The 14,486-nt window shown below is 41.0% G+C and overlaps 1 protein-coding gene across 5 annotated transcripts in view; it reads right to left on the reverse strand.

Annotated features, from left to right (window-relative positions):
• itsn1 (intersectin 1 (SH3 domain protein)) overlaps window positions 1–14,486 on the reverse strand; it is a 55,145-nt gene that overhangs the window by 34,747 nt on the left and 5,912 nt on the right. For 3 of the 5 annotated variants that reach the window (XM_028603240.1, XM_028603241.1, XM_028603239.1), the window contains exons 2-18: window positions 12,588–12,646; window positions 10,779–10,871; window positions 9,017–9,080; window positions 8,650–8,810; window positions 7,879–8,064; window positions 7,440–7,518; window positions 7,156–7,256; window positions 6,679–6,742; window positions 6,427–6,564; window positions 5,933–6,027; window positions 5,337–5,476; window positions 4,916–5,038; window positions 4,448–4,597; window positions 3,879–4,019; window positions 3,376–3,463; window positions 2,338–2,477; window positions 472–555 (exon numbers count right to left, since the gene is read on the reverse strand). In XM_028603240.1, the coding sequence (XP_028459041.1) occupies window positions 472–555; window positions 2,338–2,477; window positions 3,376–3,463; window positions 3,879–4,019; window positions 4,448–4,597; window positions 4,916–5,038; window positions 5,337–5,476; window positions 5,933–6,027; window positions 6,427–6,564; window positions 6,679–6,742; window positions 7,156–7,256; window positions 7,440–7,518; window positions 7,879–8,064; window positions 8,650–8,810; window positions 9,017–9,080; window positions 10,779–10,871; window positions 12,588–12,615 (1,875 nt within the window). In that variant the 5' untranslated portion in view covers window positions 12,616–12,646. The remainder of the gene's footprint in view (window positions 1–471; window positions 556–2,337; window positions 2,478–3,375; window positions 3,464–3,878; window positions 4,020–4,447; window positions 4,598–4,915; window positions 5,039–5,336; window positions 5,477–5,932; window positions 6,028–6,426; window positions 6,565–6,678; window positions 6,743–7,155; window positions 7,257–7,439; window positions 7,519–7,878; window positions 8,065–8,649; window positions 8,811–9,016; window positions 9,081–10,778; window positions 10,872–12,587; window positions 12,647–14,486) is intronic. The other 2 variants (XM_028603243.1, XM_028603242.1) reach the window with 1 other exon arrangement.

Below are 14,486 nucleotides of genomic sequence, written 5' to 3' on the forward strand. Positions count from 1 at the left end.
TTTACCGCCTTGGACTTGTGAGATTAGAAAAAACAGCACACCAGAATCACTAGTCATTAGTATGTGAGTGCTTTTCAGTAGTCAAAAAGTCAAGCTTCAACTGGCTGAAATACATCTAGGTGGCATGGTGGGAGCATCATAGTGCACAACACATGTTAAAACAGGAAATGTCTGCAAAAACCAGACAGACCAGATATTGTAAAAGTCTGGTTTGTAAGTGTTAAATATGCAAAGCCTTCTAAAGTGACTAAAATATGTGAAGCTTGCAAGTTAGTTGTCTGATAAAGAAGGTGTACCGGTACTATGTTTTACTTGTTTCTCAAATAGTCTGCCAAAGCAGACTGTGCAGGTCCAGGTCTGCAATGTGTTCATCAAATAATTTATTATTTAATATTACACTGATATTACAGAGTATATATATATATCCCAGCTGCAGTACCACCCCAGTCCAGCAGTGGCAGTGTGCTCTACCTGTCTCCCTCTCTGTTCCTCGTGAAGCAGGCGTCGCAGGGCTTCTATCCTGGCACAGTGGTTGGCATAGAACTCACACAGAGACTGGCATTGGCAAGGGAGCAAAAGGCCAGTGTGGGAGATAAATAAAAGGAGCAGAAAATATATGAGGAAGGGTTTATTATGTGGATTAAACAAAGAATATGATAGGAAGAAAAAAAATAATGGAGGTAAGAGGTCAGGAAGTACAGGATGAAGAAGCAGGAAGGAAACACAGAGGAGGAGGACAGCGAGTAGAATCAGAAAAAAAAGGCAGGATGAGCATCGGAGACAAAGAGTCCCAGTGGGTATAAAGGACAGAGGAGGCACAGCGGTGTGACAAGAGAAGATTTTGGGGAGAGGAAGTGGTGTAGAAAGGAAGGTGGACGGCAGTAAAGTCAAACATTGTTCACGCCCCAGTGGTCTATGGCTCTGTTTTTGCAAAGAATCACACCACTGAGACATGACTGCAACTTACTCTGGATCAGAACCGGTATCCAACACTGCTGGTCTCTGAGTGTTGCTCAAAGGCCTTTGGCCCCTTTCTCTAATCACGGTGTTATGTTGACTATACTGAATACGACTCAGAATCCACTTCATTAGATTAGCCATTAGAAAATCTATTTATTGTGGTCTGGGTTGTCTCTGCTTCCCTCCCTTCCCCCTTCTCTCCTCGTTGGAACAGACCACAGGACTGAATTCTCCTCTCTTTGACCTGGCTCAGTGTTCTGGGGAAAGGACAGGGACAAAAGGTGCTCTAGGAAACATAAACATACTGCAGTGCTCCAACCCTTAAAGGAATAAAATCCCTCCATCTTTCCCACTCAGTAGTAAATTGTTGGTGAAAGCTACACGGGGGGGGGGACCGCTCGGTGTTCCTGTGCACAGCTAGCTCTCTCCAAAAACACAGCAATCAACATTAATACACAGTAACACACCGACATAAATACACAGATAACACAGATACTGTAGTCAAATACAAATATTAAAACACATCAGCAAACGTGAACATTGTGATGATACTGAACTACTGTGAGGATAGGGTTAGAGGGAACGGGACAGGACACGATTGAAAACTAAAGTCACAACACCGATCCAATGTTTTGAACATGGATCACGTTTTATTTAGCAAAACAATTACTGGGTTAGCAAGCTAGTCCATTGGCTGGTTAATTCAAATGATTTATTTGATGAATAAAGCACTATAGCAATGCATCAAACTTAAGAGCAAATAAGTATCATTAAACTGATTAGCTCATGTCACTACTTTATTCTTATGTTACATGAATAAATAGAAACAAGTCTGCAACTGTGCATCAAACGGAGGCTATGTTGTAGTGTGTTGGACGAAGATTGGTTTTTCTGTGCTTTTATTATCCATTTGCAAACATTTGTAAGTCAAGGCCCCCCAATTGATTTTAAGAGAGGATAAAAACATGACACAGTGGAATGTGTCATTCACTTAAGGGTCCATTTTCGCAAAAGGCTTAGAAGAAACAAGTTACTATTTCGCATTTTTATGAAAATACCAAGGGTGAACTTGCAATGAATGTTTGGTCAGATTCAATTTGACTTTGATTTTTCCTTCGAATAAAAAACAATAAAAGAGAGCTAAAAAATCAAGAGTAGGCACATGTTTAAAGTTGTTTTTTTCTATATTTAAACCCATGACAGCTTGTATGGATCTCTAGTAGAATCCAGCTGTACTCTGCCAAGTTAGTTTGTTGACCATTTGGTTCATTAATAATTTAGTTAGTTGAATAAGTATTGGCCTTTATATTCTAATAGTATAGACCTGACCTTTGCCTTTTTGTGATGTATAAATGTTAAAGTTGACAAGCTGCTTACCTTCAGCTGGGTGTTGAAAGCGTCTATTTCCAGCAGTTTGGCCCTTGTCTCTCTCTCCACAGCATCCAGCTGTTCTCTGAGCTGCTGTCTGCTGGTCTCCTTCTGCTCCACAGCCTTTTGCAGGGACGATAGACTATCACCTAATTACACACAGACAGCGTCAGATCAAGTTAGGTTTATTATTCACAGACATACTTTTTTGAATTAGTTAGTGATAGAATCTACCAAGTTACAATACATTGTGGTAACTAGAGAGTCAGTTAACCAGTAGTCTTGCATTCCGGGATGGGAGAAAAAACGTGCTCTGGTTTATTGGCCGTTTCTTTAAACCAATCACAATCGTCTTGGGTGACGCTAAGCACCGAACGCAATAACGGTGCCGCTGCAAAATAGCCTCGGGAAGGAACTTGTTTTGGTGGAACATGTACGTTCAAAAGTTGTTTTAGCCGTGCAACAGAAAACTCAAATTGGACAGATAGTCTAGCCAGCTGTCTGGATTTACTCAGAAATCCACCAGAGTTTAAAATGCCAACACAGAGAAAGCGGAAGGTGACGGACATCTGGCCTAAAAAAAAAAATAAAAAAAATAAAGGGGGCATCCAATGGAATTTCCGGTGGCACCGGAGCAATCCCATAAATGAATGGTCATCGATATAGACTAGTTAACCAGTGTCCCTGCTGGCTTTCACTATACAACACAGGACAGGTGTATGTGTGAATGTATCAAGATCTAAGAAAAACACTGCTGCTCATAGTTTGAAAACAATATACTTTAATGAAACTAATCCTTCCAATGAAATTCATATATTAAAACCATACATTTTGGAGTGCATTGTTGCAACACCTTGTCAGAGAGTTGGTACTTTAAAATACTTCCCCACTCTACAGGACATTCATTATTGTTGCTGTAGAGACAGGGGTCAAAGATATAGTATGATAACTTGCACAACCGTCCTAAAGCATGATGCAATTCAGCTGCTAACATCAAGGCAAGATTATGCATACATAAAGTGTGTGTTTAGTTAATGTATTACTCACGATGCAGACTGTTCTGTTGAACCTGTTTCAGCTGGTCGTTGAGACTCTGTTTATCAGGAATTAGCCTCCCCAACCACTGCTGGGAGTCCTGCAGACACATTTTTAATTTGTTTTTTATTTAACCTTTATTTAACCAGGTAGGCCGTTGAGAACAGGTTCTCATTTGCAATGGCCAAGAAAAGCATAAGCGTGCAAGACAACATACAGTTTCATACTCAATATAGTACAAGAAAACAGAATACAATAGGCTACATAAGTACAGATTAACACATAGTCACATCAGGAAAAAAGAATTATCAAGAGTCATTTTCTATATTTTTAACTACATAAATGTTTATTTAAAACCCCAGATCATAATTGTATACATGGAGGTATTCTTATTCTCTAAGAATGTGTGTTACACGAATGGCTCCGGTGATTAAAGATGTAGCAGAAATGAATGTGACCATTTTGTGTTTATTTGCTGATGGTTTTACACTTGGTTGTCCGTTTGTTTGGCGTACCTGCAGCTGCTGTTGTAGCAGGGTGATTTCCGCAATGCGCGTTTCTCTGGTCTGATTGGTCTGCTCCACCTCTCTCCGCTGAGCTGACAGACGAAACCGAACATCCTTCAGCTTGCCCTCCAATTGGGACTTCTTATCATTCTAGAGGACAGGAGAAGAGAGATGGGAAGGAACATCCTATTAAGTTTCTGCGGATGTGCAAAGTATTAGATTACAGAGAGAATTTGTTGACAGCCGTTCTCATCTTTCCGTTAGGTGATCGCTTTTGGCTTATCTTTGAAGAAACTTTAAAGCCCATAATTATCACACAAAACAAACAACACTGCCTGTCAGGCCAAGGCGTGACTCTCTGCAACCAGTCCGCTCGGTTAGCTCACAGTGGTGCTGTCTTTATTGTACACGCTAGCAGTGCTAATCTGCTTTGACTCTAAATAATTGCCATGCAGTATGGCATGTTGTCAGCTTTCCAAAATTGCATCTCCCTTTGAATGACAAGCCCTATATTCTGTCGTCTACTCTGTGTACACAGCATATTTGATTACGTGACTAGGTGTGCTATGTTTGATTACCAGAGCCTCCAGTTCAAACTCCAGGGTCTTCTTCCTGGCCTTGAGCAGCACGATACTCTCCTGCTCTCGGTTTCGTTGAGTCAGAAGCTCCTGGCGACGTTGACGCTCCCACTCCAGCTGACGCTGGCGCTCTAATTCACGCTTAGCAGCCTGGACGAACCAAAAACACACACAACAAAAAAGTTTATTTATTATAAATGTATTGCACAAGATTGGATATTACATCACATCAAATGATATACTCTATTACACACTTCATTATACACAACAAGCCATCTTCCATAGGAGTGTAAATTAGGGTCTCTTTACTGTACGAGCTGAGGTTTAAAGAGGGCAGGGAAAGGCCTCCAAGTTGTCTGCAGTAGATGTAATTACAAGTCTGCAGCAGTTCAACGTCAACTCAAAAAGAACTCTTCATTTGAAATGCAGATACCTGGTAATCATTTTTCTCCTTGGCTCTCTCCATACCTCTCTCCTCTCTATCTCTTTGCGTCTCTCCTCTTCTCTCTGCCTCTCCAGCTCTCGCTGTCTCTCCAGTTGTCTTTCGAGTTCGTGTTGTCGTCTCCTCTCATTCTCCAGACGCTCACGCTCCTGAGAAAAACCAACACAAACATCAGCTGGCAGAACAAACAACTCTATTATTTGTTAAGGGTCACCCCCAATGCATTTTTGTTTTCCTCCTAGTTTCAACACGTGTCATAAAAAGGTAAATAACGTACTGATTAATTTCAAAGACGTGGCATACTGTGGCTGTTACAGTGAAAGCACTATGGCTGTAATAAAAGCAAATATTTTACAGCCTTATACACAAGCCATCGGCCACGACCAATTCAAATTTTGAAGGCACACAGTGTGGCAATGAGCAATCAATATAGTCAATAGAGTCTACCTTTCTCTCCTGCTCCTCTCTCTCCAGCGCTGCCAGCCTCTCCTGCTCTTTCCTCTGCTGCTCCTGCAGAGCCTGACGTCTCTTCTCCAACTCCAGGTTTCCTCGCTCAAAGTTCTCCCTCTTCTTATCCTCAAACGTCACTGTGGTGATACAAAGCGAGTAAATATAAACAACGTACAGTAGCTACAACATTTTTAAAGATGTAATAATACGGTGTAATGTTTCTGGCCTTGCTTAACCAACACTAACAAGTGCACATACACACTATTTGACTTTATTTCAAACTACCAAAGCCTTTATTTTTTACATGAACATCAAAGGAAAGGGGCTAGAAAACACGATGGAAAGTAAAAGTGGATTAAAAAGCAAAGTGGACGGCTGTTTTGGGCCAGTTGGTGACAAGAAGAAGCCAAAGAGTTCCGTGGCACGTAGGCGGCTGACCTCCTTAGAACAACTGCAGATGTTTTAAAGAAACTGAATTCTGTTTGCAGTTGTCAAAGCGTTCTTCTTTACCAAAAATGTCAGTAAGGTCTTGGAGCCAACAGAGGTGAGGGCAGGTCCGGTCCCTGTTTGACCAGTTCTAGGATGTAAACTACCTGGTAATTTCTTGTCCTGGCTGCTCTCCGCCTCCTCCTCTAACTCCTCCTGGACGCTCTTCTGGTCCGACTGAACGCTGTCACTTCGCACACGCCTTTAAGACACACACAACCACACCGTCAAAACGATACAAATTATGAATACACACGGCCACAATTTACTACTTCTATTAATTTTCAAATATATAACTTATAAAAAAAAATTCTATTTAATGGAAAGGACAGCTAGATATGAAAGGGGAGAGAGAGGGGGAAGACATGCAGGAAATCGTCTAGGTAGGACTCAAACCCTGGACCTTCTGTGTAGAGGCATACACCTCTATATACTGTATGTGAGCCTGCTCTACCAACTGAGCTAACCCGGCCACGAGTAGCGGGTACAATTTGAACAGACAAAAAAGTTCATTTTGAACCCTGATGGCAAGTACTACGTAACTCTGTACATATGTAACATGCCACTGTCAGTTAATGAGGTTTTCAGTGACAGTATTTACCTGAATGTGGGTGGGAGGTAATCTGGTGGTAACACCGGGGGGAGCGGTAGCCCTGACATAGCCATATCTATGAGGTGCATGGCTAAGATAAACTCCTCAGCTGTTAGCTTTCCATCCTGGTCGATATCTGATAGACTCCTAAAGGAAAAAAAAAAATACATGGAACAGATTAAGTATTTTAAGGACGAATGTCTTCTAACTGTCTATTCACATTTTGGTAAAGATGAAATGGTTAAATTTCCATGTACTGACCATATCGTGGCCAGCTGTCCCTGAGGAAGACTGGACTGCATCAGGATAGTGCGAGCCTGGGGACCTGGGAGAAAGAACATCACCAAACACGTTTAATGCTGCGTGCTACGATCATTATTTATCAAAGAATAGAATCACTGAAGTTCTTCTCAAAGTTCATTTTTACTTGCGCAAGGAAGGAGCCGGTTTACAGCACTCACGACAAAGTAAAGAAAGTGACTGACGAAAGCCTTCTACAGCAGCTTTTTCTATGAGCCCCAATGTCAAAGTCAGAATACAAAAAGCGATGTTGTCTCCCGCAAGGAAGTTGCTCCCATGATTTATCTCGTGAGAATGTCATCAGTATTTTGGCTTTCTAGCATGCAAACAGTTTAATATTAACAGAAACAAAGAGGAGTTGTTTAGTTTTCCTAACCCTGTAGCAAACGTGACAGAAATATTATCACAAATGGCATGCAAGTGTATGTGTGCGAGTACCTGTGAGGTGTCCACTCATCATCTTGTCATGGGAGTTAAAAAGCTGTCTGTACTTCAGCCTGGAGGACTGAGGAACAGCCCAATCAGGCGGGGGCTGAACACTGGGACGAGTAGGAGAAAATAAACAGAGTTAAGTGATCTGACTTCACTATAGAGCAGGTCAAAAGTACAAAAATAAGCATATTTAATGTAGGATGCATGTTAAAAAATACTCCTTAGCTCCCTGAGCGGTTGAAGTGTACAGCCTGCATTTATATTAATTTGGTGCAAGAAGCTATTTGTACCTAGCAACGTCCACGGACGGCCCCTTCTGCAACTTGGTACTGGAACGATTAAACGAAGAAGACTTGTTGACGGAGGGAGCTGAGAGAGACAAAGAAGAGTGCATTTTAGTCTGAGGCTCAAGTACTCAAGTTTTCACTTAACTTCAAACAGCGTATACACTTTGTGAGGCATTTAACTTCATGTAATTATTTAACAGTGTGACATTCAATCAGTTAACAACTAATTTAAAGCTGCTATACCTGGCTCGCAGAAAGAGTTGGTACCTCCACTAAAAAGTTCTATCTTCACTAGAAAACGGTAACCTGCTACTTACTACTGGAAATATGAATGTGTATATTATGTGTAAATAGAAGCTTATAGAACTGAGACCTTTGCCCACACCCACAATTGCTACAGAAGCAACATGAACACATCAGCTGTGTTATTGCAGTAGTTTACCTGGGTGGGAGAAGCCTGAGATTGGCTGCATTATGCCTGTGGGAGGAGCTCCGTTGGCGAGGGGCGGGGGGAGGGGAGGGGCGGCAGACGAGACGAGTGGGGGAGACACTCCGACAGGGAGAGGTGGCAGGGGGAGTGGAGGAACGCCTGACAGAGGAGCCGAGATGGGAGGCATGGGCGGCATGCCTGGAGGTAAAAAAAACGATATACAGTAAAGACATGATTATTAGACACGAAAGCCGCATGAGAGAAAGACATCAGAGAGAACTACTGACAATATTTTTTCTGGTGCTGAATTAGACATTATATATTTCTACTAGTAAACGGGGTGTGAGAGCCACGGTGCGAGCTGAATGAGGGAAACATTATGAGTCTGTGTTGTGCATTATAACTTTATTGATCTCTGGAGGAGAGTGAGCAAGCGTTTCCTAAATGACCTTTGGAAAAGAAAGAGTGACATCATCCTTATCAAATACATCTGCAGTGTTCAGTTTTACCAACACAGAGTTTTACCACAGCCTTTTTTCAGGCCCACATGAACTGACAGCCAAAGATTACATCTTATATCTCTGTTATTACATTCAACTGTGTGCGTTGTTTCTGCTGTATTAACTTAGCAGCAGTGCACCACCACACCGAAAATTACAACCAGTGCAGAACAATTACAAAATGTTTTAGCATTGTCAATATTTAGTGTTTAATCACAACCTAAAACTGCATGTGAGGCAGATGTTTTGGGAGTACATTTGGTGATTTTTGTCTGTGTCTTACCAAAGCCACTCTGTGGGGGTAAAGTCAGTGCGGGTTGTTTCATACTGGGAGGAAGAGCGGGGGGCAGAGGGTGACCCTGGAGTTTCAGCTTGATGAGTTTCATGGCGATGGAGAACTCGTGGATGTCCATACGACCATCACTGTTCATATCAGCCAGAGCCCTGAAAAGGTGCACAGAGAAAAAGTCAACAGACTGATGCTTTGCTACACAAAAAAAGGCTGTCCCGACCTTAAGAAGAAATGGTGTGAATACACGTTATTACTAAACAGAGTGCAGTTTTTTTTTTTAATAAAGAAATGACTGATCTGGGTACTTAACAGCTGTCAGGCTGTGAGTGAGCAGTGACGTCCTGGCTATGTGACTCACCAGATTTGAGCCAGGATGGGAGGGGGCAGACCTGATTGAAGGAAGAAGTTCCTGGCTTGGTCGCCTTGACAGAGAAACACAAACAGGATATATGATCACAGGACAAAAAAAAGAAAAGGCCACTTTAGACCACCTGGAGAAAGCCAGAGCCCATTTAAAATACATAAATATTGAATTTTATCTTCAAGTCTGAAGAAACTGACAGAAAAATAAAACATTTCTTTATTGCACTTTCTAAATCTAAATGGTGCCATCAGGTGACAGAACACAACTAAGCTTTATAGAAAAGACAATTCATCAGTCTTTTTCACAGTCCATACTTACTTAGTCTTCTATGATAGTAAACAGAATATGGTTAGGTGTTTTTGGACTGAAGCAAATTCAACATATTAAATTGGGCTCTGGGAAATTGTGATGGCCGTTATTCCCCATTTTCTGAAATTTTATTGACCCAACAATTATTAGATTGGTCGAGAAAGTAATCGTTAGCTACAGCCCTACTATTTTAACTTATTGATACACATCTACCACAAGTTCTTGCTAAGTGGATGAATTCCAATAATGGAATTGTTGAATGACAAATGAAATGAATTCAAATTTCAAAATGATCTGCAACATTACAGTAAAAATGTTTTTTTCTCAATCACCACAGATTCAAACAATGAGGACCTTGAATAAGGACACTGCCCTTGTTCATGTCCTCATCTCTAGGGGTGGTACGGTTCATGAAAAAAACATCCAAACCGTTCGGTCCCCTTGTCTCGGTTCGGGAACGTGTGTGTGCCGCACGGTTCGACGAATGCGCAATGTGGCCTCGTGCCCGTCAGGTGCCCCGTATGTGACCTCAGTGGGTTTCCCTTTCGCCCGAAAGAAGAGGTGTGAACAAGTTACCAACAAGACCGTGCAAAACATTTCAGGCCGTCGTGCCAACCTGTATACATTTTAACATCAATGTACGCTGTAACATTTTTTCTGACGCACACACACAAACACACACAGTGGATGCAGGAAAAAACGGAGAGGAGACGTATACAGGAGGGCCTGACAGCTACGGTCGTTATTGTAAGTACAATGATAAGTCCAACAAGTACTTTATCAAACCGTATGTGTGTCCCAGCCCAGGATAGGAAATGAACTAACAATGGAAACGGTTTTTATGTTTAACGTATTCCGACTTATTCAAAAGATGGAGCTTTAAGAGTTCCTCTCTTTTTCTTTTAAAAGGATACATTTTTGTAAGAGCTACACTGAAGTTGGCAGTTTGAAAAAATGCAAGTTATTTCAATTGATATTCTGTAATATTTCAATCTTCATGTGGAAAAAAGGCACATAAGTTCCTGTAGATGGCGATACACATTCTCCTTTTTTTTTTGCCAAATAAATGAAAAGCTTGTTGAAATCACGACAATGTCTTCCCTCTTGCTGTATCAAAATCTCAGCTGGCTTTCCTCAGAGATGGTCTTATTAATGTGCTTAAAGTCAAGTCAAATTCAGTTTGTGCATGATTAGGCTACATGATATAACTATATAATTATTTAATACTGGATCCTACATTGTGGATAATTAAGCTATATACCGTATTCTGAAGTATATTTCTGGAGTGTTAAAGATTAAAATAAAAAATAACAAGAACCGTACAGAACCGAAAACCGTGACACAAACCGAACCGTACCACCCCCTACTCATCTCACTATCCCAGTCCACTTACTGTAAGGGTGAGAGAGAGAGAGAGAGAGAGAGAGAGAGAGAGAGAGAGAGTTACCTGTAATGTAACCCCCGGCAGTCGGAGAGAGGCTGAGAAACTGCTGATCATGTTTGGCTCTCTCATCCACTGAGATTAGAAACACATCTGGACCTACCCACAAAAGAAACAAAGACACACAAAGAGGTACAGATTAGACACCAAACCCGAAGGCCAAGGCAAAGGCAGACACAGACAGAAGGAGTAAAGGGAGGAATGAGAAGAATGTGTTAGTCATGACTTTCAGTTCCTGTTAGAAGATTTCTAGTATGTGTCAACTCGGAGAATAATGAGGAAAGAAAATAACGGGACTGAGTCAGAGAACATTGTCCTTCCTTAGAAAGATCAGTACATGGCAAGACGGTCTTTGACTAAGTTTGACATTAACATGTGAATTTAATTGACTCATCAGTAACTGACAGGGATGATTCAGCGGCCTTCCTAAATAATTAGCTGGTCCTTCGCCTCTCTGCTCTAATAATAGCGCAGTTTCTACGTTTTTTTCTTTAACAATTCAATTCAATTTCCAGATCACATTTAGTCAGGAACCCATCAGAGCAGTGGTTCCCTTTAGTTTCAACTCCATCCTGTACCATTTACTGTCAATGTACATGTTTAGTGAATCATGCTGACTCGTTTCTAAATGCAAGAACAGTTGCTGCTGACAGAAATGTTTTTTCCCTTTTACTTCCTTTGTTAGCGGTCGAAGGAAAGGATGATTATTCTTTACATATGTGGCCCGGACCTTTCTGCCATAATGTTCTTAAAAGAAAAATGCAGAAAAAGCTCATAAAAACAGCTATTTGCAATGAGCTTTTTTATCATTATTCATATTTTTTGGCTACAGCAATCGTCCAAATGGCAATTTTGTCTATACCTGCCAAATTATATATTGATGGTATCAATATTTAGATGATACAGTATATAGACATGAGCAATTAGGCCCTCGTTTCTAACTGAACAGCGACATTTCACCCAGTTATGTACCACTGATCAACAATGGTTTCGAGTGGCTAGTCTTCATTCAGCACAGAGTCGAGTACACGCAATATGTTGTATCTAACAAATCTGTTTATAGTCTGACTAATCTCACACTGTGTGGTTTTTATGCATTTGGAGTCAGCCGGCCTGTTTATCCATCTGTTTGTCGTCCTCCTGACGGGAGATCTGCAGCTATGTCTCGTTGTGCAACTTTATTCTGCCTCTCCCCGGCAGTAACTCTAATGTGCTTTGCAATTCGATGGGGGGATTCTAAGATGTGGATGCAAAACTAGTTATGATTCAAATTAAAGTGGATTAATGAGAAGGTGAGGCTCATCTTTTAATGGACTGGTGGAATTTTACGGTGGATTAATGGAGTAATGTGGCGCCAACGTGCTCTTGACTCTTAAGGCCGTTTTACAGTTGTGCGGAGGCTCCACGCAGAGCTTTCTCTGTAGTCTACGTAAGTGGCCTGATGTTTATACTTGTGCGTTGGTGTGTGCATCGAGCCGGCATGTGTGTGTGTGTGTGTGTGTGCGTGGGGAGTGTGTTGTAGAGCGAATGGAGAAGTGGGAGAGTGACAGCGATTAGCTTTGGAGCGAGTAGCGACTCTAGAGTCCTAGTGAGAGAAACAAAGCGAGCGATGTGCGTCGCTGCGACATGTAGTTACATTTTTCGAGAGGTGCACGTCAGGCTATGGCGTAGACGCAGAGGGGTCGGTCGATTTAACAAACGACTATAAAATGGCCTTTAGCCGTCAACGCTGAGAAGAAAACAAACATTACCTTCGATTATACCCATCTCTCTCATGCCAGGTACTAGAGGTGTTGAAATTAATCAAATACTGACCTGGGAATGTGGTGGGGAACTGTGCCATGGTTCACTCAGTCGTCTGCACTACACAACACCTGAAACAACACATTTAGGAAAACAGATAAAGTGGTTGATCAATAAATCAACGATCCAACAGTACAGCAAATCATTTGGTAATGATAACCACTTCACATAAGAACCCTTCACTGGTGAGCCACAAAAATGCTTTCAAAGGAAAAGGGGCTCACTGCAGTCACCAAGGTCAACAATCCAACGCATAAGAGCACATTAACAAGACCAAATAATGTGTGGTAAGGTCAACCGCCAAATGTGTTGATACAGTAGACAAACTCAGTCAGAGGAAAATTATTTCCCAGCACGAGTCCGGAGTTAATTTTCCACTCTGCTGTCTTTTGATGCTGAAGTTGTGAATTTCTATTCGCGTGAGCCATTATGGTTCCTGTGTTTTGATGCAATGACAGATGCACACACCAAAAAGCAAATACATAAACACCCTTTGCTTTTTTGATAACTCTGCAAACCCTTGGTGTTCTCTCAATGAGCTTCATGAGGTAGTCACCTGAAATGTATTTCACTTCACAGGTGTGCTTTGTCAGGGTTAATTAGTGGAAGTTTTTCCCTTATTAATAAAAAAGCAAAGGGTGGCTACTTTGAAGAATCTAAAATATAAGACATGTTTTCAGTTATTTCACACTTTTTTGTTAAGTACATAATTCCATATGTGTTCATTCATAGTTTTGATGCCTTCAGTGAGAAACTACAATGTAAATAGTCATGAAAATAAAAAGGAAACGCATTGAATGAGAAAGTGTGTCCAAACTTTTGGCCTGTACTGTATGTGAAAAAGAATGAGCTCTGCATCAATCTGCTGTTGTCGTCTGGTATTTAGGCTGGTCCCAGTCCAAGGGGACTGGACCATTTCAGCCATGCTCGTGCATGTCAACAGGGCAGCAAACCTTTATTTATGCAGTGCAGCCAGCCTGAGTATACTTGCTTGTTTTCAAACCCACTCTGCTTTACGCTCATTTACACACATTCTCACTTGGGAGCTGACCACAGTGAACACCAGTTCACAGGCCTGTAAAAAAGTTCCACTGGAGTCTTTTTAAAGTCAGTGTTTCTTTTAGGCAATACAAACTGGAAGTTGCTTACTAAAATCCCCAAAAAAACAAACAGGGAAAATATGTTTTTTAAGATGTTTGTCTGAAAACATATTGTTGGTTGAAAGAATCCTCCATATAGACAGCATTAACAACCATTAAAACATGTATTAAAGTTACTGCAACATTTCAATTAATTTTTTAAAGAATTTTGTTAAGGATCAAAACAGGTGACAGTTACTGTTTATGTCCAAATTGTATATTTACTATGTTTAAAAATGTAAAAAATAAGAGTGCCTTACACACTCACAATAAGTGTGTGTGTGTGTGTGTGTGTGTGTGTGTGTGTGTGTGTATGTGTGTGTGTGTGTGTGTGTGTGTGTATACCTCTGCCCTAGTAGAGGTATGTTAATCAGATCCAGACCTGCCTGTATCCCTGTAGCCAGCAGACAACCCATAATAAAATTTACAGAATAATCTGACTGACATACACATGGTAACAGACAAGGTGTTCAGAAGGGTGTGGGGGTTTCTGACTTTTTACCCTCAGTGTTATGTAAATAAAAATCAGTTTGTTTGTTTTTTACTCAGGGATGAGGAGAAACCCAGTTAAAAAGGTCAATTTGATGATACTCTAAGGTTTTGTCACAACCACAATATAATGGAGATGGATGGAATTTAGTACATAGTTCGCAAACTTAAAAAAAATAAAAACTCAACTGCAATGTCTCTTTTCGGAAAAAGTTACTTTGACATTGCTGTGAACAATTAAGACTATGTCTTCAGTAGAAAACTGTCCTTAGCCTATTGAAGA

Source organism: Perca flavescens, chromosome 17 (genome assembly GCF_004354835.1).
Source record: "Perca flavescens isolate YP-PL-M2 chromosome 17, PFLA_1.0, whole genome shotgun sequence".
In the NCBI taxonomy this organism is placed as follows: domain Eukaryota; kingdom Metazoa; phylum Chordata; class Actinopteri; order Perciformes; family Percidae; genus Perca; species Perca flavescens.